The 26,762-nt window shown below is 35.8% G+C and overlaps 1 protein-coding gene across 3 annotated transcripts in view; it reads right to left on the bottom strand.

The window, feature by feature from the left end:
* SCLT1 (sodium channel and clathrin linker 1) overlaps positions 1 to 26,762 on the bottom strand; it is a 225,298-nt gene that overhangs the window by 100,845 nt on the left and 97,691 nt on the right. For all 3 annotated transcript variants that reach the window (XM_020886621.2, XM_020886612.2, XM_020886639.2), the window contains 3 exons: positions 11,537 to 11,627; positions 7,640 to 7,731; positions 1,456 to 1,633 (listed from right to left, as the gene is read on the bottom strand). In XM_020886621.2, the coding sequence (XP_020742280.2) occupies positions 1,456 to 1,633; positions 7,640 to 7,731; positions 11,537 to 11,627 (361 nt within the window). The remainder of the gene's footprint in view (positions 1 to 1,455; positions 1,634 to 7,639; positions 7,732 to 11,536; positions 11,628 to 26,762) is intronic.

Below are 26,762 nucleotides of genomic sequence, written 5' to 3'. Positions count from 1 at the left end.
AATAAACTCAAAATGGATTAAAGATCTGAATGTAAGACCAGAAACTATAAAACTCCTAGAGGAGAACATAGGCAAAACACTCTCTGACATAAATCACAGCAGGATCCTCTATGACCCACATCCCAGAATTTTAGAAACAAAAGCAAAAATAAACAAATGGGACCTAATGAAACTTAAAAGCTTTTGCACAACAAAGGAAACTATAAGCAAGGTGAAAAGACAGCCCTCAGATTGGGAGAAAATAATAGCAAACGAAGCAACAAAGGATTAATCTCAAAAATATACAAGCAACTCCTCCAGCTCAACTCCAGAAAAATAAATGACCCAATCGAAAAATGGGCCAAAGAACTAAACAGACATTTCTCCAAGGAAGACATACAGATGGCACAAAAACACATGAAAGATGCTCAGCATCACTCATTATCAGAGAATTGCAAATCAAAACCACAATGAGGTACCATTACACGCCAGTCAGGATGGCTGCTACCCAAAAGTCTACAAGCAATAAATGCTGGAGAGGGTGTGGAGAAAAGGGAACCCTCTTACACTGTTGGTGGGAATGCAAATTAGTACAGCCACTATGGAAAACAGTGTGGAGATTTCTTAAAAAGCTGGAAATAGAACTGCCATATGACCCAGCAATCCCACTTCTGGGCATACACACCAAGGAAACCAGATCTGAAAGAGACATGTGCACCCCAATGTTTATCGCAGCACTGTTTATAATAGCCAGGACATGGAAGCAACCTAGATGCCCATCAGCAGACGAATGGATGAGGAAGCTGTGGTACATATACACCATGGAATATTACTCAGCCATTAAAAAGAATTCATTTGAATCAGTTCTAATGAGATGGATGAAACTGGAGCCCATTATACAGAGTGAAGTAAGCCAGAAAAACAAAGACCATTACAGTATACTAACACATACATACGGAATTTAGAAAGATGGTAACGATAACCCTATATGCAAAACAGAAAAAGAGACTCAGATGTATAGAACAGTCTTGTGGACTCTGTGGGAGAAGGCGAGGGTGGGATGTTTCAAGAGAACAGCATCGAAACATGTATATTATCTAGGGTGAAACAGATCACTAGACCAGGTTGGGTGCATGAGACAAGTGCTCGGGCCTGGTGCACTGGGAAGACCCAGAGGGATCGGGTGGAGAGGGAGGTGGGAGGGCGACCGGGTTGGGGAATACATGTAAATCCAAGCTAATTCATTTCAATGTATGACAAAAACCACTGCAATGTTGTAAAGTAATTAGCCTCCAACTAAAAAAAAAAAAAAAACACCAATAAGGAAGCAGTATGTCTACTAATAGTGAGTGTAGCAATTTCATTTTCATGGGTTACTTCTGTAGTTACTGATTCCCATGGAGGAATGTTCAGCATTTCATTGCTCTATTTATTATATACTTATTATTTAATAAACTTGTTTACTAATTTTCTTACCTTATTTCTTTGAAGGTTAGCGTCTTCTAGGAGTTGCATGCTGTTTCTGGCTCGTACAATTGCCTCGTATTTCTCAGCTTCTAATTCACTGCACTTTGCTTGTAATGCTCTGGTCTGTTTCTCCAGATGTGTTCGTTCTGCTCTTAATTGGGTGGCTTCATTAATTGCCACAGATAATCTAAAAATTAACAGTCACATTGAGAAGGTTAAAATTTTTTAAAAAGGAAGAGGGAGACAGGAGATTTTCAGAGCATCTATTACAGGATAAGCATTATTCCAGTTATGTTCACATGTATTTTCTCATTTAATTCATGTAAAATTCTATAAAGTAGGTTTCAAATATTTCCATTTAAAAGAATAACAAACAGACCCAGGGAGCTTAAACATTTAATTATGGTCATACGAATAATGGGGGCTTAGACGATCCTAGATATTCTGACTCTGATTGCATTACACTTTGTACACTTTTCTACTCACACTAATCCATACTGTCTTATGATAGTCACATGACAGTGTTATAAAGCAAATCCTTAAAGAATAAGTTATTCTGTTTATATAGTCCATTTTTCTTTTAACTTTTTCCTTGGCTCCTTTCCTTATGCTCTATCCAGGTAACCCATGTTAAAATAATGCATCTATTTTAATATTTTCTCCATGTTCATAAAATCATATGTATGATTTTTATATACACACATACACATAAATATGCATACACAATATATACACATCTATCCATAGGTTTTTAAACATAATTTTTCCTGTTATAAAAACTAAGATCATAGTATACACCCTTCTCTGTGTTGCTTTTTAATATTCAATAATGCCTTATAAAAATCTCCTCAACCAATATAACTAGAAGCTCTTTTCTTTCCTAGTCTGATGGATGTAACTTCTCCTCACTGTTAACTTGTATCTCCCAAATTCCTGGAGAGTTGAAGCATTTTTAAAGTTTGTTAGCTAAGTGAATTGTCTTGTTTGAATTCCCTCTTCATATCCTTTGCCCATTTTTTTTTTCTGATGGCTTATTTACTTTGCTTATTCCTTTATAAGAAGTTTTCGAATATTAAGATATTTAACCTTCAGTTCGTTCTATATGCTGCAAACACTTTTCCCCAAATCTAGTTTTTTATTGTTACCTATTGACTCTATTTCAGAAATCTTTATTACACTAAAAACACTTTTAATATAACTAAATTTGACTTTTTTTTTCAACATCTGGGATTTCAGTTTTTTTTAAAGATGATCTCCCTTATCAAGAGACTGTTAATGTAAGCACCTAGATTTCTTCAAAAAAAGTTATGCCTTAACACTTTTACCTGTAAATCTTTAATTAATCTGGAAGTTACTTCTGAATGTGCTATGAGAGAGGAGTCCAATTTAACTTTCTTCCAGATTGAGAGGTAGCTGTATGAGTACCTTTAGCAACTGATGAACTGAAATAATCCCTTATCATACCTAAAATATGCAAATATGACTTACTTATGGATTGTCATGATTCAGTAATCTATTTGTCTATTTGATGCCCAAATCATATTAGATTATAGTGGAGTTATAGGATAGTACGTTCAGATCATGAGCTCCAGAATTTAAAGGTTTCCATAATTTTATAACATAAAAGATGCATTACTATTGCTGTTATTCTCATACAGCTCTTCTACAAATTCTGCAGCCAAATCTTACATGAATCTTTTCTTTCAGCTTACTATAACTGGGTCAAGTTCCCTCTTTAGTTTATACTATATAAACTAAATGCGGTAGGTTAAAACATTGTATTTATTTTATAGATAGATAAACTGAAGTACAAAGAGGGTAAGCAACCTGCCCAACATTATTGATCTAGTTACTGACGAAGCAGGACTTTGAATCCAGTCAGTTTGGGCCCAGAGTCAGTGTCCCTAAAAACTACACTATACTGCCAAATAGAAACTTCCACTTAAATTATACTGATTCAACTCACAGGTCCATAACTATACAGCAAGAGGCTGTCATTTCAAGTTAAGTTGGTTAATACTAAAATCCAGGGTACCAAATGAAAGTTTGCATACTGAACATTATCACTCCCCTCTGTCCCCAACTCTTCAGTTTTAGGACACACTCAGGTTTGTGTGCTTCAATTCCCAGCCCACATCAAAAGGCTGATGGACCCTACTTTAAACTTTGGAGAAACTAGGCCAAGAGAGAGCACCCTCAGGTTCTGGTATCTGAGTACTGTCCAAGGGTAGCTCACTAATTCAACACAATACTGCCAGACTACAAGACCACTTATACATACCTACCTACCTATCTTTCTGGTGTCTTACTTTTTGGAAAAAATAACTGAGATATAACTGACATACAACATTACAGTCAACTCCCCATATCTGTGTTTTCCACATCACAGATTAACCAATCACAAATCAAAAATACTTCTAAAAAATCCAAAAAAACTCCAAAGTAAAACTTAAATTTGTTATGCATTGTCAACTATTTACATAGCATTTATATTGTATTTGTAGGTAATCTAGAGATGATTTAGAGTATACAGGAGGATGTGCATAGGTTATATACAAACACTGCAACTATTTTATAAGAGATTTGAACATCTATGGATCTTGGTATCCACAGGAGTCCTGAATCCAAAACCCAGTGGACACTGAGGGACAATTATATATTAATTTCAGGTATAAAACATAATACCTCAGTATCTGCATATATTTTGAAATAACCAAAATAAGTCAAACTCATATCTATCACCATGTATACAATTGATATTTTTTTCTTCTGATGAGAACTTTTAAGATCTATTCTCTTAGCAACTTTCAAATATACAATACAGTATTATTAACTACAGTCACCATGCTGTGTATTACATCCCCATGACTCATTTTTTTTAAAATAGGAAGTACATACCTTTTGATTACCTTCACCTATTTCTGCCACCCCCTTCTCCTTGACTCTGGCAACCACCAATCTATTCTTTGTATCTATGAGTTTGGTTTTTAAAAATAAGATATGTTTCATGGTTTTGTGTATGGGCCATGCTAATTTTCTCTGTATGTTCCTGTTTTTAGTATATGAAGCAAGCACTCCAGTATCTCACTTTTAGATATCAATGGATAGAAAGGATCACCAAACCCTTGAAGGCAGACAGGCATACAGAAAAAAACAAATGTTCGAGAAAGCAGAGACAATGCAGATGGCAGAATAAAATCTTAAACAATATTTAAAAATACTTAATAAAGAGACAATGTAACATTTATCAGTACTAAGATACTATAGAAAAAGAAACATTCAAAGGGTAAGAAATGGCTCTTTGAAAAAATTTTAATAGCTAAATAAAATATTAAACAAATGGTTAACTAGAAGAAAATTTAAAGAAACCTCCAATTGTCACCCCACGGACTATACAGTCCACGACATTTTCCTGGCCAGAATACTGGAGTGGGTAGCCATTCCCTTCTCAGGGGATCTTCCCAACCCAGGGATCAAACCCAGGTCTCCCGCATTGCAGGTGGATTCTTTACCAGCTGAGCCACCAGGGAAGCCCAAGAAAGGAGAAAATAAATGAACAAATGGAATATGGGACAGAAAAAATATGAAAATTAGGGAATCAATCCATTAGATTCAATAGCCAGCTAATACTATGTTTTGAGGAAAAAATTATAAAAAAAGAATAAAATTATTCAACAATAAAAAAATCCCTGAAAAACTCCCCCAAACTGAAGAACATCATTTCTATATTGAAATGTCCCCTGTAAAATGAATGAAAAAGAATTCTTACTAAACAGACACACTGTGCAGCTTTAGAATATTAATTGTGGCGGCAGTGGAGTGGATGACCCTGCAAGTCTCCAGGGGAGGAGGAAACAGGTCAAATAAAAAAATTTGGAATTTTGAATGAAAGGAATTTTTAAGGAAAAAATTATTTAAAAACTAGAATTTCGAACATAGGATTCATTATTTAAACTATGAAACACCTTTAAAGGTAAAATAGACATTTCTAAACAATGTTTTTAAGTACACCTTCCATGTGTAGTCAGGAAGTTGAGGGGAATGGCATCTATTAAAATGGGGTGGAGGCAACAAAATTTTAGTCTTATTGGCATATTCTTTGAAAGAAACACCAAATTTAAAAATATGAAGAGGTAGTTTAAAGCAATTTTATTCATTTCCCTCTAATTTTATTCAGCAGAGCAGATACAAACTAGTGGTCTTTCCCAAAGAACTGTCATTCCCTAGAGATAATTCCAGTCCCCATGAGTTATCTAAAAATAGTGGGGTGGAGCTTTCTTTGGAAGATGGTAGGAAATGATTTATGCTTCCTAGATATCTGTGGCATTTGAAAGGATCACAAATAATAATTTTATAAATAAGTAATATGTGTTTAATTTTATAGAACAAAGATGACCATTAAAAACACAGCTTTTCAATCTGGTAGTTCCATTAAATAGGATATATTTACATCTAAAACAATGGCTGAACTTTAGACACATGCCAACAACACTAATAATTCTGCTTTGTCTTATATAAAATAATAGGAGTTTTTAAATTTTAAAATAAAACATTTTTATCATAGTAGAAACAATATTTAATAGTTCTAAAAGACAGTCAATGTAAAAATTTCCTCTTCAAATTGCCTCTTCAAAGGCAACTAGCTGAATGCTGAACTTTAAAAAATACCCTTACATTTTCTTACATATGCAGGAATCCCTTCTTCAGAAACTTTAATTAAGTTATAACTTTATACTAAAAGCCAAACAAAAAACCCTGAAAATCTCAAAGCCTTAAATACTAGAAACACAACGGAAAGCATTGATGAACAATTTGATTCCTTATGAAGTACTATCAGAATGAAAGGATACTATCAGAATGAAAGGAACTGAAATTCACTTATTCAGATTTCACTATTTCAAGTCTCCAGCATTTATGTGCATAGCACAGAATGCTACTAAAACAGCAAATAAGAAAAGCTACAACCACAGATTTTTTCTCTCAGGTTAACAAAAAATAAGCTCAAGAAAATAGTCAAATATTTGACCAACTACTGAAACGTTTAGAAAAATGAAAAAAAAAAAAAAAAATCCAAAACCCCAGGACTTAAAAATAATAACTTCTTTCATCAGAATCTCAAGATAGCAGTTAAAATCATTTAGTTCTGAACCCACTGTGAGCAAAAAAATTACTTTCATTAACATTTTGGAGAATAAGAAACAGAAGTCCAACACTAATTTTTTCTGAACAAACACAATCAGCCATGGATCTGTGACTAGAACTGATATCTCAATTTTTGATGTGCTTAGATCAGTAGACTATTTCTGAGTATAACAGATTCCAATCTACAGAGTGGATTTTTTAGCTATAAAACATAATGTGATTTTATGGGCTGTAGTCACTGTATCTTTAATAGGCCACAAATGACAATTTTAATGCTTCTTAAGGGAGTATGCAACCAGTACGCACTAAGATAGCAATTAAAGACAAAGCTACAAAATATATTTAAAAAGTAGTGTGCATGCTCAGTCGCTAAGTTGTGTCTGACTATTTGCAATGTCAAGGACTGTAGCCCTCTGGGTTCCTCTATCCATTGGATTCTCCAGGCAAGAATTCTGGATTAGGCTGCCATTTCTTTCTCCAAGGGATCTTCCTGACCCAGGGATCTAACTCATGTCTCTTGTGTCTCCTGCATTTGTAGGTGGAATCTTTTTTTTTTTGTAGGTGGATTCTTTACCACTGCATCACCTGGGAAGCATCCTAAAAAGTAGCCCAGACCTTCAAAGGTAACTGAAAATTACTGTTTCATAAGACATCAGGAAAAACATCAATAATGATTTCTCAAGTATTTTTTCTCATGCATCAGCATGATACATATCAGCTCAGCAAGGAATGAATTTTTCTAAATAATTTTTACCCAACTTCACTATCTCTTTTCCTGTTTTAAGGTGAAAAGGAGCATTTTTAATTTTTGGATTAACCAAATTTGACTGTTTTGGAGAAAAAGCAAAGAGAGAAATGATCTTTGAGTATATGTTCAAAATATATGTTCAATCTTTTGAATATGACTTTCTAAACAAACAATATCCAACAAACCAGATTTTAAACCTATGATTTATAATTTAACACTTATAAAACAAGTATAATAAACAAACTTTAATATGGAATAACTTTCAAAGTTTGTAGATAAAGCTAGGTGTATTTAACAATTTACCTTGTTTCTAATTGTTTTACACTAGATTGTAACTGCAGTAAGCGCCTATCTGATGCCGCTTCTCTTCCTTGGGCAGAAACCATATCCTCTTCCTAGAAAAGAAAAGAAACTGAATGTTTATGTTTAGTATGTAAAAATTCAATACACCATTAAACAGAATAAAGAAAACACTCTAAAGCTATTATATTGATAGAATTTCATATGTAAGTTCCAGTCAGTCAGTTCAATCACTCAGTCATGTCCGACTCTTTGCAATCCACATGGGCTGCAGCATGCCAGGCTTCCCTGTCCATCACCAACTTCTGGAGCATGCTCAAACTCATGTCCATTGAGTCAGTGATACCATCCAACCACCTCGTCCTCTGTCGTCCCCTTCTCCTGCCTTCAATCTTTCCCAGCATCAGGGTCTTTTCCAATGAGTCAGTTCTTCACATCAGGTGGCCAAAGTGTTGGAGTTTCAACTTCAGCATCAGTCCTTCCAATGAGTACTCAGGACTGACTGCCTTTAGGATTGACTGGTTTGATTTTCTTGCTGTCCAAGGGACTTCAAGAGTCTTCTCCAACACCACAGTTCAAAAGTGAAGCAATACTACTTTGGGAACAGAGCATGCATATACTAAAAAAGGGGAAGAGAAAAAGAAAGTGAAAGTGAAAGTCGCTCGGTAGTGTCCGACTCTTTGTAAGCCACGGACTGTAGTCCATGGAATTATCCAGGCCAGAATCCTGGAGTGGGTAGCTGTTCCCTTCTCCAGAGGATCTTCCCAACCCAGAAATCGAACACAGGACGCCCGTATTGCAGGCTGATTCTTTACCAGCTGAGCTATCAGGGATGAGAACCTAACTATCAATTCTGTATAGGTAAAACAATAATCGAATCAGAAATTGTATATGGATTTTTACCACTATTCCAACTATTTCTCTATAGTGCAAGTCTAACAAAACAAGACAGTGATTTGCATGCAGATAATCTGCCTTTAGAGTATGTTTTCTTAACCAAGTTATGCTGCATTCCATTATAATCATAAACAGAGATTCCTGAAATAGTGATGCATTAAAATTAATAGGTTTTATTTGTAACCATCTTTATAAAAATTTCCTGTTCATCCTTTCCTATCTTTTGGTGTGTTCTTCTATTGGCTTTATTTTGCCCTCAACTTTGAAGTACAGTTCTACTGGACACAGAATTCTTAATAAGCACTTTTTTCCTTCAGTACTTCAAGTGTACCGCTTCAGTGTTTTCTGCTTTCACAGTTTCTTGATGACAGGTCTGCCTATCTCTTGTTCATTTTTCTGTTGCTGCTTTCGAGTTTTCTCTTTATAACTGGCTATCAGTTTTGTCCTGATGTGTTTAAAGTGATTTTCTTAGTGTTTATCTTACTAAGGGTTCATTGAGATTCTTGAATCTGCTAATATTTCTACCAAATTTTGGAAGTTTTCAGATACTTCTTTAAACATCTTTTCTGCCCCCTACTTCGGCAACTCCAATTATACTTCTCTTGGCTTACTTTATGTCCCACAGACCTGAGGTCCTATTCATTTTTCTTCCATCTTTTAAACTCTATTCTTTGAACAGGAACATTTCTACTCATCTATCTTAAAATTCATTGATTATTTCTTCTGCTTGTTCTAATTAATCTTTATTGTTGTTCTTTGGTCGCTCAGTTGTGTCTGACTCTGTGACCCCATGGACTGCAGCACGCCAAGGTTCCCTGTTTTTTACTCTCTCCTGGAGTTTGCTCAAACTCATGTCCACTGAGTCGATGATGCCATCCAACCATTTCATCCTCTTTCATCCCCTTCTACTCTTGCACTTAATCTTTCCCTAATCAGGATCTTTTCCAATGAGTTGGCTCTTCGAGTCAGATAGCCAAAGTATTGGAGCTTCAGCTTCAGCATCAGTCCTTCTAATGAACATTCAGGATTGACTGGTTTGATCTCATTGCTGTCCAAGGGATTCTCAAGAGTTTTCTCCAGCACCACAGTTCGAAAGCATCAATTTTGAGCCCATCTAATAAAATCTTTATTTGGGTTGCTGTACTTTTAAAATCTAGAATTTCTATTTTTAAAATTATTTTCTAGTTCTCAATTAAAAATTCTTTATCTTTTTTTCCACTGAAATCTTACTTTACTCTAATTTAAAAATATTTTCTTTAACTATTTGAACATATTATAACAGTTTATTTAAAGACTTTGCTTGCTAAATCCAAAAGACAAACCCAAACTCAGTGAAAAGTGAGAAGTTTCTATCAACTACTTCTTCCCTCTCCCTCTACCAATTATACTTTAGTTTCTAGTATGTTTTGATTGAGAACTGGATAATAAAGATAATGCATCACAGTTTCTCTAGATTCTATTTTGTTCTTTCGAGGATTATTAACTATTGCTCAGCTTAGGCAATTACCTTACCTAGATTCACACTCTGGGGTGTTTCCCCTACAGTGTACAGCCGCGGCCATCTGTTATTTCATTTTTTTTCTTTGCCTCTGTTGCTTTTCTAGCTAGGCTCCCTGGGAACTAGCTGTGCCTGCATAATTTGAGGATAAATCAATTTTTGGGCAGAAGCAGGGCTCATCCTCTTTGTGGATTCACTGCACTTACAGATTTCCTGGTAATTTCCAGCTGCTCTGCCGGCTTTGGGCTCTGTCCACTGATACTTCAAATATTAGTGTTTCAGCATTCAGCTGCTGAAGCTGCACACACATTGGGAGTGTACTCAGTTATAAAAAGCAGCAAACCTAAACATCTAGCTTCATATAGCTATATCTTCCAAGAGGAGATGCCTCTTCTCAGGCCTCTGCCTCCTTTTTCACTGGGTTTCCTGGGACCCTCTCCCACCTCCCACATGCACAGCCTGACTATCAGCCACAGATCTGGTCAGCATTTACATCAAGGATTTGAATCTCAATTTTGTGTGTGTGTGTTTCTCTTGCTGCCAGTATTTCTTCTTTACTTTCAACTGCTTTTCTAGCCCTACACTTTGATCTTGAGCACTGTTATAGTGTTAGTCACTCAGTCATTTCCAACGCTTTGTGACCCCATGGACTGTAGCCTGCCAGGCTCCTCTGTCCATGGGATTCTCCAGGCAAGAATACTGGAGTGGGTTGCCATTTTCTTCTCCACGAGCACTACTATAGGAGCCTATAAAGCTTTTGCTTGCTGAAGCCATAGCTGCAGGGATTAGGGAGAACTCTGAGGCCAGAAAGTTAAAAACTCATGATTTTATCTCTTTTGGTGACTGTTTTTGGGAGTATTGCAGTGTTTCAAAAAACTCAATTTTTATAACTATTATCTATGAGAAGGTTTGCATAAGCCTTTCACAAATCTACCATTAATGGAAATCTATAACCAACTTTCACATATTAGGAAATAAGGCTTAGAGAAGTTACATAGCTAGTAAGCATGTAACTAGCTAGTAAGTTAAAGTTTTAATTATTAGATTCATCTACATCTAAAGCCTGACCTCTCCATAACACCTTCTCTATTAAAATCTTCTCTCTGTAAAACTCTATTACACATAAAAAGAACCACTCTTTTATGCCAATAAACAACACAAAATGTAGTATTAAACATAAGGTAGTATTAAATACCTCTTTTCCATCTACATCTAACCAGTTAACGCAAACTGGATCTTAACATTAACATGTACTTCAGCAACGATGTGTTAAGGGATGATTATGATATCATGTTTATTAACTTAAGGTATAGTGAATAGGAATAAAAAGTTATTTCCAATGTTATAACTCAGCTTCCTAATTTCATATTCAGAGGACAATAAAATGATTAATTCATTTTCCAGCAATCCTCTTTAACACCTAATTCAAAATAGATCGACAATAAAATACACAGAAAACAAAGCTACAGGCATCATACCAAGTTGTCTTAGAAAAAGGAACATACCCTCTTCTGCATCTGTCCTTGAAGGTCTTCAGTCACTTTAGTTAACTCTTCCATTTTTGCTGCTGCAACTCTCAGATCTAACTTGGCTTGCCTAAAATACAAAGTAAATTAACAAATACTGTTTTCATAGATGATAAAAATTTTTTAAATTAGAAAAGAAACCTAAATTTGGTAAAATCAGTACTAACCACATTACATCTAAAAATAAATCTAAGAGTTATACATTGAAAGATTCTTTTATTACTACTGAAAGACCTCTCTCTGTGGAAGAGAGTGAAGAAAAAATAGAGCTGAAAGGATGAGTTCAAAGTGGAAGTCATTAATACTTTAATTGGATAAATTACATTTTATACTCAAATAATTCAACAGATTTTATGAAGAACTTTATCATCTTGATAAATTACAAGAATGTCAGTGCATTATGTAGACTACAGCTATGTCTATAATTTCCTGAACAAAGTTAGAGAAATAATGCTTATTGGCCTTTCTATGAAAATGAACCCAAGTTTCAACACCTTGATCATTCCTTACACACTAGAAGTATAACAACCTCTTAACATAATGGACTGAAATATGTCTCGAGATAGTTTAATATTACTTTCTTTACAAAGGACAAAAAGGACAAGTTTCTGAATGCTTTAGCAGTATTAAGTTTTAATATCTTCTTGACTCCCCACAAAAAAAGATTTTAGAATAATAAGACTTTCTAAAACAAAACAAAAAAAAGATTTTTAAATTAAACACTAAGTGGAAATACAGAACATGTGGATTATGGGGAAAAACATACATTTTTAGGAAGGAAGGTATTTTAGTGTAGGAACTGCCAATATTTATTTCTTAATTATATTTTATGTATTATAAATACAAAGCATACCAGTGCTATTGAACCCAAAGAAATTATTTTATGCAAAACTCCAAATAAATCTTAATTCATTACTTTTGACTTTAACAATATCTATAATTACATAATTAATTAGCATAAAACAACAGGAAATAACAATCTAATAATATCTAAAATGTTTCAGGTAGTTATTAGGTTCCAGGATCTGCCTTAAATGTTCTGTGGATATTGTCTCACTTAACAATAACTGTGAATAAGTACTATTTTTATATCAAACTGAAGTCAAGCCAGTATGTTGACAGAGGTTTGCCAACTTGCCTACGGATTCAAAAATAAGTAATGAAATAGGTATTTAAAAAGTCCTCCAAGATATTTGTTGTTGTTGTTCAGTTGCTAAGTTGAGTCCAACTCTTTGCAACCCCATGGACTGCAGCATGCCAGGGTTCCTTGTCCATCACTATCTCTCAGAGGTTGCTCAAACTCATCTCCATTGAGTCAGTAATGCTGTCCAACCATCTCATCTTCTGTCATTCCCTTCTGCTGCTCCCTATTTTTTCCAGCATTCGGGTCTTTTCCAATGAGTCAGCTCTATGATATACTGTTACCGAAAAATGGTACCAATAATGTTTCATAAGATTAAGCACTGAAGAATAAGCTTTGTTTTAAATGAACCGAATTTATAAAAATCTGACTTTATTAGCCATAAAATAAATTTTTTCTATGCAAACTGATTCACCAAATGACAAAACAAAAACAAACTTCAAGACCACCTTATGCTAATGCATGCAAAAGATAAACTAAGAGACAATGTCAGGACTGCATCTACTATATGAATCAATCCACAAATCTACCAGTTATAAAATTCTATATATTTTAAAAAGAAAAACTTCAGGAGTAACATTTTATATAGTAATGATAAAATTAAGTAACCTCTGAACAAGCATAGCACCCACTCTGATTTGGCTTTCTTGCTCTCAGAAGAGGGATAATAATGCTTATTCTACTTATGCCATGAGATTGCTGAACAGGTCAAAATAGGTAATGTACATTAAAGTGCCCTGTAAAGTATAAACGAATGGAAGGTCAGAGCATCATTAAAGAAAAAAAAAATGTGTTAGAGATACAGTGGGAATGAGGCACAATATGGAGAACCTGTGAGTCAGGAACCCCATTCTGTGAGGAATCAGTGTTGTAGCTTAATTCAATTCACTTGACCACAAGAGTATCTGAGAAGTCTCATGTCCCACAACAGAGAGGTGGATTAGATAATCTTCCAAAACCAAGACTCTGTACTAGATGGTTTCCTGATTTCTATCTAATCTGCCTACTGATTCTACTTCTAAATGGTATCTCAGCTGTGTATTCCATTTCTACTTCCATGGCCCAATCACTGGCCTCATCATTATTTCTCAGGACTATCCCAATAGATTACAAACTGATCTCCTGATTTGTGGTCTCCTCTTTAATGTACCCTACCTGCCAAAAAAAAAAAGTTATCTGATGATAAAAATTCTTGTATAATAATGATTTCTGGATTACTTACTTCTTTGGGCATATAATCAATACTCCTCAGCATGGCTTATAAAGTTAGTCACCATCTGGCCTCAGAGTCTCATCTCTTGCTAGTTCCCCTCATGTGATTTATATTCCTAGTATAACAGACTACTAACTCCATGTTTCTTTAAGACAATCTTGTTTATTTTTTCACATTTGACCTGAGTAGACTTCTTTTGCTTTTACTGATAAATTCCTTAACAACCTTCAAGACTTAGCTCAAAAGTCTCCTCATTTCAAGTCTTCTCTAACTTCTAGGCAAAAGTCTCTAGAATGTTAGCTCTCATAATTCACAATACTTTACATACTGTTAACAGATACTCCTCTCGTGGAACTGTGAGTTTATGGGAAAAAATATGGAATGTAAGATCATTAGAGGCAAGGGTCATATTTTGTTAGTTTTCAAATCCTCATGGATAGCACACTACCTGGCATGTGGTAGACAAGCAAATGGATCATAAATGAATTAAAGAGAGCACAAAAGGAGACAAAGGGTCACAGGTTATCATTGATATTTTACTCAGATCTTGAATGTCCAATTTTTTATTCATGTGTGGAAATCCTAAAAGAATAATTTTGTGAACAATTCTTCAAAATGTATCTTATTTGAAGCACAGTCTTTCATTTGAAACAGAATCTCTTAAGTTATATTCCCTAAAACATACAAAGTTATTATGCTTTTTGAGGAAAATATACAGTAATTTATATATACTTATTTATTCCTACACTGTTCTACAAGACAGAAAAGAAATAGATAGTTCTTTATATCTACTTCTGACATGAAATTCTGAAAAATATTCTAGCACTAGAGTCATAAGATCTATCCTTTATACTTGGCTCTATCAGCACAGAAGACTGTGAGAACTGGGCCAACAACTTAACTTCTCTAAGGTTCAGAACTGAGGCCATAAAATAAGAGATAAAAACAATTTTCCTGCATAACTCACAGAAATATCATAAAGTTCAAATAAGGCAGTGCATATTAAATTACTTTATAAACTTTACTGTCAGTTCAGTCGCTCAGTTGTTTCCGACTCTTTGTGACCCCATGGACTGCAGCATGCCAGCTTCCCTGTCCATCACCACCAACTCCCAGAGCTTGCTCAAATTCATTTTCATTGAGTCCGTGATACCATCCAACCATCTCATCCTCTGTCATCCCCTTCTCCTGCCTTCAATCTTTCCCAGCATCAGGATCTTTTCCAATGAGTCAGTTCTTCGCATCTGGTGGCCAAAGTACTGGAGTTTTAGCAGTTTATACAAATGTAAGCTATCATCATAATCTTGCCTCTTTTTAGATTTTGAGTTGTCAGGAATGGTGTGGTATTGCATTAGTTTATAGCTGGTTTGCAAAAGCTTGAGAGATGCCTGAATGTCTGGCCTTGTTTTTGAGCCAAAAAGTGGAAAGTGGGATTTATGGTGTGCTGCTTAAAGTATGAATCTCCTCTGGTAACCCTCAAACATGATCTGTTTACCGATGGCTTTCACCTGGTGTAACTGGTTAGGCAGCTGGACTGGACTATGTGATCAGAGGGGCAAAGGAAAAACAAAACAAACCTAAAACTTCTCTGAGCTTTCCTGAAGCCAAGATTCACTGTACACATCTTGGTGGGTCAACCTGGAGACAAAGCAAAGCTTTGTGTGCATAAAGACCATACAGCATTTGGGCCTGGATGTCACTTGGGCCTCCTAAGCTTCCCCTGTGCTCTCTTACTTATTGTTGCACAATATCCTTAGCCTTTAAATAGAAGCTTATGTGAGTATGCTCTGTGGAGTCTTATGAGTCACTTCAAATATTCAAACTTGTGAAACCATTACAGTTTCAACAAAAATAATTCTAATTTTATTTTATGAAGGAGCTTTAATAACCAGTTATACTATTTTACATTTAAATGTTTTAGATATGTAAAGAAAAGTGAAAGTGCTAGTCACTCAGTCGTGTCTGACTCTTTGCAACCCCATGGACTGTAGCCTGCCAGGCTCCTCTGTCCATGGAATTCTCCAGGCAAGAATACTGGAGTAGGTAGTGATCCCCTTCTCCAGGGGATCTTCCCCACCCTGGAATCGAACTCAGGTTTCCCACACTGCAGGCAGATTCTTTACCGTCTGAGCCACAGGGAAGCTTGTACATCCTTTGATAAAGGTCAAAGCAAGTTTTCATTAAAAAAAAAACTGATAAATAAGAATAGTTACTTTTATTTTTGCTAAAAGGAATATTTTTAAAGGCACATTATTTTTAGGTATGCTTCTTTGTCAAGCAATTTAAAATTTCTGAGATTTTTCTTTAATGTGATTTTCATCACTCATTAAAGAATTTTGATCTTTAAAAAGCAAAGCTTTGCTCTGTTAAGCAAAGTATAACCAAATATAAAACATATGATATACCTCAATGTAGTTTATTTAAGTATATACTTAAATTATAGCATTAACTTGGACAGAACTTAAATGTTTTAATTATAAATATCTTTAAGATTTGAATCCATTTTAAGATAAGTTTTTATCTGTCTTTTGCAGGCTCATGTCAAGAGAATTTTAGAAATGTGTACCGTATTTGTTTCACACAATGAGAAGTGATAACATTCTGAGGGAGAAATAAAAGAAAAAATGCATACTTTAGCAAGTTCATGTGCAATTATCTGTAAAATAAAGCCAATCACTTATGCTTAAAAATTAGAAAATCCCCAAACAATTTTAGACAAAGTTCTGAATTTCTAAGATCATTTCTGCTTTTAGAAAACTGACTACAAGTAGCAAAACTGGAAAAAGTTTAATTTTTTTCTCCTTTTAATCTTTAGTAGCACTCTAATGATTAAAACTTTTCAAAGGACAGACGACTACAAAGAAAGATACTAATAATCTGTGTACTGAATTATCAAAACCTTAAAACAGAGGCTACTCAGTCTTGAAAACAGTTCATTTGCACATAATTTAAAATTATATATAATTCAAAGCAGTTCAAAATCCTAATTTCTACGTTGAAATCTAATTTTCCATCAAACTAGTCGGACACAACTGAGTGACTAACACTTTTCCTTTTCAGTAGTAGTTCTCTATACTTTCTTTGCATGAAAGCAAGCATTTTATAACTACATTATATACAGCCTCTGAGTCTTATTCATTCAGAATGTCAGAGTGGTACCTGCTCATCTGTTTTTCAGAATCTCTACAGAGAATTCTGATACACAGCTATGGCCTTAGATTTTACCAAATAACTGCACAATCAGAATGTTTACCATTATAAAAGGACTGTAAACAATTATTTCAAATACAGTTTTAGAGTTATATGACTTTGGGTACCACTGACGAAGTGCATATTAATTCACTTTCTCTTATTAACCAGGCTTATGCAATGGGCCTACTCAAAAAATGTTTACCAAGGACCTGTGACATCTAGAACACAGAAGGTATTCTTTAAGGTAATATAAAACACGCAAAGATAGGTTAGGGACAGTAATCTTTAGGAGGGCCACCAAGCACACTTTAAGCATCACAAAAGACTGAAGTATTACGATTCAGACTAGGTAGCACATTTGCATTTCGTTTAGGGAATATTAAAGTGGGAGGTATTGAAAGAAAGAATTGGCAGAGGCTGAACAGTAAATCTCACAAGCAGAGATCTTGCAAGAGTAAATTTACTCACAAGAGTAAATCTAAAAAGAACTTCAGGAAGGAACAAATAAGTTCAAGCATAAAGGTAGGCAGGTGTAGGGCTTATTTAGGGAAGAAGGGAAGGAAGACTGAAAAGGCAAAGGGGGCTACAACGTAAATGACCTTAATTGACAAGTTAGGCAATCTGTATTAATTTAAGGGCAATGGACAGCTACTCAAATATAACAGGATCAGAGCTACTCTTTAGGAATTTGAATAAAAGGCAGGGAATGTCTACATGAGTGATAGGAACAATAAGTAAGCAGTTCCACTGGAACAGATGGCATAGATTTAACAGAGACAGAATTTAAGGGATTCTATCCATCCACTCTTTGAACAAATATTTACTGAATGTTTATAATATGCCTTGAACTATGAATGTAATCTGGACATGTAGAGCATGTTCGTGGCTAATTCAGCTTTTGTTTATTTTTAGCTATTTCAGGAGTCCTATGCTTATTTTTATTGAGCACCAACCCATACTACTCCCTGATAGCTCAGTTGGTAAAGAGTCCACCTGCATTGCAGGAGCCCGGTTCGATTCCTGGGTCAGGAAGATTTGCTGGAGAAGGAACAGGCTACCTACTCCAGTGTTCCTGGGCTTCCCTTGTGCCTCAGCTGGTAAATAATCCACCTGCAATGTGGGAGACCTGGGTACTATTCCTGGGCTAGGAAGATTCCCTGGAGAAGTGAAAGGCTACCCACTCCAGTATTCTGGCCTAGAGAATCACATGGACTGTATAGTCCATGAGTCACAGAGTCGGACATGACTGAGCGACTTTCACTTTCACCCAAACTACAGTAAGCACTGGTGTCAGTGCTGTGGATGCAGTGGCAAACAAGGGAGATGAAGCCTCTGACCTCATAAGGTTTATAGTGCTTTAGGGGGAGACAGACAAGAGATATGTAAACAAATAAGAGAGATAATTTCAGAGTGTGATAATGCCAATGAAGCAAATGATATATAACAATGGGAGAGAGACTTGGACCATCAGTGACAACCTGTCTATAAAGAAGGAATATTTGAGCTAACCAAGACAATAGGGTTGATTTAACAAAATCTGAGGTGAATGTTGGAGAAGGAAATGGCAACCCACCCCAGTATTCTTTTTTTTTTTTAATTCTTTATTTTATTTTTTTTTTCCATTTATTTTTATTAGTTGGAGGCTAATTACTTTACATCATTGCAGTGTTTTTTGTCATACATTGAAATGAATTAGCCACCCCAGTATTCTTGCCTGGAAAATCCTATGGACAGAGGAGCCTGGTGGGCTACAGTCCATGAGGTCGCAAAGAATCAGACATGACTGAACAAACATGCACGCACACAAGGTGAAGAAATTACAGGCAGCGAGAATTAATAATAAATGCAAAGAGTACGAGAAAGGTACTTAATAAAGAACAATTAGCTGGGATGGATCATAGAGAGAAAAGTGTAAGATGAAGACAGGGAGGAAGGCAGAGACATCAGATAATGTAAGTGCCTCTGGGCAAGGAAAGAATTTTGGAATTTGTTCCCACTGCAGTGAAATCCACTGAGTGTTATACGCAAGTGAGTGATGTGATTTGCTTTATGCTCTGAGATTTTTTGGGCTGGGGTGTGGAGAATAAATAACAGTGGGGTAAGAGAGAAAGCAGGGAAAACAGAGAGGAGGCAGAGAGAAGAGAGAGAGAGTGATGGCTTGGGGTAGCAGTGACAGTGGTGATGACTGGATTTATGATCATCTGGATCAGTGCAAACATGACTTGCATGTGAGGGTAAAGCAAAAGAGCAGAACTAAGCAAGATTCACTGGTTTGAAGATAGTATCAGTTACTAAGATGGGGAAGATTTCCCTCCTCACATCAATGACAGCAATTCTACGTTTATCAATATATTAGGGCTCTATGTTTAAGACTTTTTTTTTTTTAACTAAAAATAGTTTAAAAACCACTGCCCTAGTATTCAAGCATAGAGCTCAACAAAGTGATCAAGAGCAGAGTACACATGCGGGAAACACTGTCATTGAGAGGAAAGGTTAAGTTGGGCAGGGCAAAGTGATCATCCAAGGAGGCGGTGGGGCAGGGAAACTGTGTAACATGGCCAGAAATTTAAGAAATTTCTGGAGTGGGTTGCCATTTCCTCCTCCAGGGGATCTTCCCAGGTCTCCCGCATTGTAGGCAGACGCTTTACCGTCTGAGCCACGAGGGAAGTCCCGCTACTTTTAGCAGGTAGGAGGAAATGGGAAAAGCCAAAAAAGGAAACAGTGACAAAAGTCGGAGGAGGAATCAGGGAACAAACAAAAGAGACCTAGTAGAAAAATTTTCAAGGACATAAAAGTCAACAGTTGAAAAGAATCAATAACCAAGGAGAAGGAAGGATTTTGTTTTAAGGCAAAAAAGGTAACAGTCAACTTGAGGAGGAGAATAGAGATAGGGTACCAAATCCAAATTGAAAGAAATTCTGAGGAACAACTACAGCAAATACAGGTTTTTCCTTCAAGCAGTTTCAAAGAATGGGAAGCAGAAAATACAGCTTTCTGAGCAATCATCAGGAGAGGTATGTATACACACCTGAGGTCTTAGAAGAAACTATAAAAGACTAAGATTTGTAAAAAGAGTGAATATAACTGATGGAACAACATACAAGAAGAAACAAGTTTAGGGTTGTACAGTTGGCAAGATATGGGGATATAACAATAGGAAGGAGGGGAAAAGAAAGGAATGCTTCATCTAGTTCCAAGAAATTAACAGCAACAACAACAAAGGAAAGGCTGATTTCCACAGCATGGGAGAGAAATTTTTTCTATGGCAGAGATTAAGATATCTTTTTAATTTCTGGACTGGAATTGACATATACAAACTATTATATATAAAATAAATAATAAGAACCTAGTATATAGCACAGGGAACTCTACTCAGCACTCTAATATGGGAAAGGAATCTTTAAAAAAGAGAGGATATATGTATATGTGTAACTGAAGCCACTTTGCTCTATACCTGAAACTAACACAACACTGCAAATCAACTATACCTCAATAGACATTAAAAAAAACAAACAAACTAAAGTTTATTCAGTTAATCAATGTGGCCAAATCAAGAGAAAATTTAAAATAAGAATACTAATCTAAAGCTGTCTGATTTCAAAGTCTATGCTCTTTACACTTCACATCACACAGAAGTGTACTTTTGGGTCAGGTTTGCAAATGTGGAGTGTCTGAAAAATTATCAATAAAATATATATTTTGAAATAAACCGGTAATCACCTATTATTAGAGGCAAAAGTTCCAAACATGAAGTTATGAATTTCTTTCTGCTCTTGACTAGTATGTTCTAGAAGTAAAGTCTCATATTCTTTATGCCCCTAAAAGTATAAATGATAAAGATACAAACATTTTTGATTAAGGGGTGACTACAAACAAAGCTAGTGGAGGTGATGGGATTCCAGATGAGCTATTTCAAATCCTGAAAGATGATGCTGTCAAAAGTGCTGCACTCAATATGCCAGCAAATTTGGAAACCTCAGCAGTGGCCACAGGACTGGAAAAGGTCCGTTTTCATTCCAGTCCCTAAGAAAGGCAATCCCAAAGAATGCTCAAACACTACTGCACAATTGCACTCATCTCACACACTAGTAAAGTAATACTCAAAATTCTCCAAGCCAGGCTTCAGCAATACATGAACCATGAACTTCCAGATGTTCAAGCTGGTTTTAGAAAAGGCAGAGGAACCAGAGATCAAATTGCCAACATCCACTGGATCATCGAAAAAGCAAGAGAGTTCCAGAAAAACATCTATTTCTGCTTTATTGACTACACCAAAGCCTTTGACTGTGTGGATCACAATAAACTGTGGAAAATTCTGAAGGAGATGGGAATACCAGACCATCTGACCTGCCTCTTGAGAAACCTGTATGCAGGTTAGGAGGTAACAGTTAGAACTGGATATGGAACAACAGACTGGTTCCAAATAGGAAAAGGAGTATGTCAAGGCTGTATATTGTCACCCTGCTTATTTCACTTATATGAAGAGTACATCATGAGAAACGCTGGGCTGGAAGAAGCACAAGCTGGAATCAAGACTGCCGGGAGAAATATCAATAACCTCAGATATGCAGATGACACCACTCTTATGGGAGACAGTGAAGAGGACCTAAAAAGCCTCTTGATGAAAGTGAGAGAGGAGAGTGAAAAAGTTGGCTTAAAGCTCAACATTCAGAAAACTAAAATCATGGCATCTGGTCCCATTACTTCATGGGAAATAGATGTGGAGACAGTGGAAACAGTGTCAGACTTTATTTTTTTGGACTCCAGAATCACTGCAGATGGTGACTGCAGCCATGAAATTAAAAGACGCTTACTCCTTGGAAGGAAAGTTATGACCAACCTAGACAGCATATTAAAAAGCAGAGATATTACTTTGCCAACAAAGGTCCGTCTGGTCAAGCCTATGGTTTTTCCATTGGTCATGTTTGGATGTGAGAGTTGGACTGTGAAGAAAGCTGAGTGCCGAAAAATTGATGCTTTTGAACTGTGGTGTTGAAGAAGACTCTTGAGGGTCCCTTGGACTGCAAGAGATCCAACCAGTCCATCCTAAAGATCAGTACTGGGTGTTCATTGGAAGAACTGATGCTGAAGCTGAAACTCCAGTACTTTGGCCACCTCACATGAAGAGCTGACACATTGAAAAAGACCCTGATGCTGGGAGGGATTGGGGGCAGGAGGAGAAGGGGACGACAGAGGATGAGATGGCTCGATGGCATCACCGACTCAATGGACATGAATTTGAGAAGACTCCGGGAGTTGGTGATGGATAGGGAGGCCTGGAATGCTGCAATTCATGGGGTCACAAAGAGTCAGACACGACTGAGCGACTGAAGTAACCCCATAAAAAACATTAAAGTAAAACAGGGTGAAGAGATAGGAAACTGACAGCAAAACCCTATTTCTTAAAACATGTTTTCTACTCTCAGAAAAACTAGCTGCCAACACATAAGGAATTGTCTGGCAATTCTTATGACTAAGCACATCTGCTCAGGGCCATTTCTCACATAGGATAGTTTCCAAGAGTCACTATGAATCAAAACTAGTGATCGACAAAGTCCAGATTTCCATAGCATCTTTATAATAAAAGACCCAATATTATTCAAATTGGGACATAAAACATCTGAGAAAAATCTGTTATCTCAGCTAAAATAAAACCATTACCTGGCAGAGATACATACACAGTAGTCCTCCCTTATCTGCAGGATAAGGATGCCTAAAACCGTGGATCCTACTGAAACTGACGTATACCATGTTTTTTTCTATACAACACATAAATAAAAGCTTAAATTAGGCACAATAAGAAATTAATGGCAAAAAATAAAAACAATTTTAACAAAATAGAAGTTATGTGAATGTGGTCTTCTCTTATTGTACAAATTTAATACCTTTTTCATGTTAACTAAACACTTACCACGAATTGTGGCTTTAACTTTTGCAGTTTGTAAAACTTTTGCAACAGTAAAATCAGGATGCAGTTCTTTTTCCTTCTTCACAATTTCAGGCAGATTTGTTTTTACCATTGGTCTTAGCAACCTCAGCAGAAGCTTTTTTTCTTTATTAAACAGAGAATTTTCCCCATTTCATTAAAGGGAGCACTTTAAGGCTTCTCCTCGGCATATCTGAATTGCCAACATCATTATTCTTGTGCTTTGGGGCATTATTAAGTTAAATAAAGGTTATTTAAACACAGGCACTGCAGTAATCCGCTAAGTGACAGAATACGGCAGGATACAGTGAACAAAATTATGATTCACAACTGGGCAGGAGAAAACACAGATTTCATCATACAGGACCACTAAGCGGACACACATTACTGCATGGCTGAGGAATATAAAATGTACTTTTCTAAATAATGACAGTCTAAGAAAACAGTTGTGCCACCAAAGATTGGTGGCAAAATACACAAATAGAAAATCCACAAAAATGGATTTAGCTTTGCCTCTCTGATGAAATGCAATTTAATTAATTAACTGACTTAATGACTCAAAAAGTTGTGTTTTTTTTCCTCTTGAGCATTTTGCCAGGTGTCTAGCACTGTCTTAGATGATGGCAAGGTAAAAAGGGTACATAAAGATCCACACTTTTAAGGAGCTTAAAAACTAGCAAAACGATTAATGTGTAAAGAATTAAGTACATTAAAGTGTTAAATATACTGTGACAGATAAATGTGCAGCTTATGGCTGAGGCACATAGGAAGGCACATTTGGTTGTACCTGGGGAGGAAGAAATCATAAGATGCAGAAAGTGATTTCTAGAAGATATGACACTTCTGAACCTTGAAAGCTGAGAAGATATTTATCAGGAAAAGGCATTTTAGGCACCCTGAACAATTTGAGCAAAGGGAGGGATTTATGAAATAGCTTGTTTGGGTAACTGGGAATAGTTCAGGAAACCGAGATGAAGAGTGACAAGATATAGAGTTAAGTAGCCAGGGGTCAGGTCATAGAAGACTTCATGTCATGTTAAATAATTTCGATTATATCCCATAGGCATTTTGAAGTCACTGAAGGAGACTGACATGATCAGATTTTATTTCTGAAAGATCATTTTGATGACAGTATGAAAAAGGAAGATGGAGAAGAGGTAAGCCAATCTGGAGGTTACTGCAGAAGCTCAGATGAAATGATGGACTGAACAAAGGCAATAACCACATAATGATGCAGAAGTGAAGGATCTGAGAGACACTTAAGAAGGTAGAGTTGGGACAGAAAAGAATTTAGGATGCCTCCTAATTTTCTGAAGCAGAAACTGAATGGTGCCATTTATAAATACAAAGAGAAGATTCAGGAGATATTAATAACATGCTAAGTTTATTATCTCTGACTTATCCTGGTGGAGATAACCAGGAGAAGTTTGAGCTACAAAAATTTAATAAGCTCTTATCTTTAGAGATTATTGAAGCCACAAAAGTGTACATAAGATGAAACACGTCAAATTTCAACAATTTAGAGGCTTTCACATCATACATAAACTTAGTAAACACTGTTTCAACATTGAGAGCACACATGTAGTATATAAGTCCTCAGTAAATAAAAATAGATTGCTAAGTTACAGATTCTTTATATGAAAACAGTTATCTATGCTTGCTAATGATATCATTCCTCAATGGCTAAAGGTTTTTTTTTAAAATAAATACTCTGATAATGCCTCTCTAATGAAAAGACACTATGAACCCTTACACAAATGCTTCTGAGTCAATCTTTACACCACATACTTTTACAAAGATAATACTGTTGTTCCCCAAAGACACACAAATGAAGTCCTTTCCTTCAATGACTTCACAAGGCAGATATAAAATCTGAGCATATATGGCCTGAAAAGTAATTATTTTCATGACTCAGCTGGATATACATTATAAACAAATATATATGACAAAAAATCACCTAAAAAAGAAACTAGCATAAAATCTCAGTTAAAAGGAATAAATGCTCAGCATATCCACAAGAAAAGAACAGTAAAAAATCTGCTGGAATGAATGAGAGAAGTATTCCTGGAGAAGGCAAGCTTAAACCAGATTTAGAAAATTATAAATTTTCTACAGAACAGAATAAAGATCAAATGCAAAAAGGAAGGAATGGAAAGTACTTCATGAGAAACAGCAAAATGATTATCTAGCTAACTGGAGGGTTGGGAAAGACCAGGTGAATGAAGGTTCTTTGAAACGAGACTGACAAGTTTTGTCTGCTATGATGTGTATCATTAGAAACTCTTGAAAAGAAAAATGATAAAGGATTTAATTATAAGTTCCTATGATTCTCATTTTTTTGGGTATCATTAACATCAAGCAACAAATCGAAACTAGTAAATTTTCAGTTTAAGTATACACTTATACAAAGCTAGTGTTTAAAGAGTTTCTAAAGTAGTTATTTTTGGCACAGATAATATACATATAGGGCATCTCAAAACCTCAATTCTGGTAATATCAATATGCCCATCATTCAGAATCTGTCAAACTTGAAAGCAACATCCTTTTCCCTAAAAGAAGCATCTGCTTATCCTTCTGTTCTTTCAAGCCTGTGGCAGGAAAAGCAAGCATAGTTTTATGTATACAACTCTGAATTGCTTAGTGTTAAGCTATGTAATATTGTCAGTAAATATTATGGCAAAGTTGCTCATGGACAGTTAAACACTTAAGATGTTTTAGGCTTTAGAAAACCAAAACTAGCTTTGTTAATCTGTAATCTCAATTTATAATCTTCAGACTCAGATGTCCAAAAACCAAATAACATAGTTGTCAAAAAACAGTATATCCACTCATTACTCTTTAACGATCAACTTTCTTTCTTGACTTCCTTACTGCTGTGCATGCTGTTCAAGTCAGGTTTAGAAACTCACCAGAGGAGCAATTACAAAACAAAAGTTCTAATTTGGCTGCTCTATGAATTTGCTGTGCAACCCCGGGAGACAACTTCTGAGACTCTGGTTCAGTTTGCTTTCTTCTAGAAATTCAGGAAGTTGAGCTAAATGATTATTAAGATAACTTTAGCCATAAAATTTCTTGATTCTTCCAATGTCCTTTAGCCCAGTATCAAAAGCCCAGTCTTTTTCTAAAGACTCTATATAGAGAATTAAAGACTCAATGTAGAGAAAATGGGCAGAACTTGGTGATATTGGGCTAAAGGGCATTAGAAGAATCATGAAATTTTATGGCTAAAGGCATCTTAATAATCATTTAGCTCAACTTCCTGAATTTACAGAAGAATCAAACTGAACCGAAGTCTCAGAAACTGTCTTGCATTATCATCATATTGGGCTTCCCAATATGGTTGCTCAGATGGTAAAGAATCTGCCTGCAACGAAGGAAACCTGGGTTCAATCCCTGGGAAGATCCCTTGGAGAAGGGAATGGCTACCCACTCCAGTATTCTTGCCTGGAGAATTCCACGGACAGTCGAGTCTGGCAGGCTACAGTCCATGGGGTTGCAAAGACTGAGACACGGCTGAGTGACTAGCACAACAACAATCATATTAGGTCTTTATGAAACAATTTTCTTATTCATTTTCCTTCCAAAATTTCCATACCCTGATTTATCCTACTGATATCATAAACTTCATATTCTTTTATTCTTTTTTCTTCCACTCTTTTCTGAACCTTGAATGCAGAGTTGAGTTAATCACACTATTCTTTCTGTGACTCCATGATCTGCCCATGACTATTAG

This window comes from Odocoileus virginianus, chromosome 12 (assembly GCF_023699985.2).
Source record: "Odocoileus virginianus isolate 20LAN1187 ecotype Illinois chromosome 12, Ovbor_1.2, whole genome shotgun sequence".
Lineage (NCBI taxonomy): Eukaryota > Metazoa > Chordata > Mammalia > Artiodactyla > Cervidae > Odocoileus > Odocoileus virginianus.
Note: the sequence above shows the minus strand (reverse complement) of the source record. Positions and strands in the feature narration are given on the sequence as shown.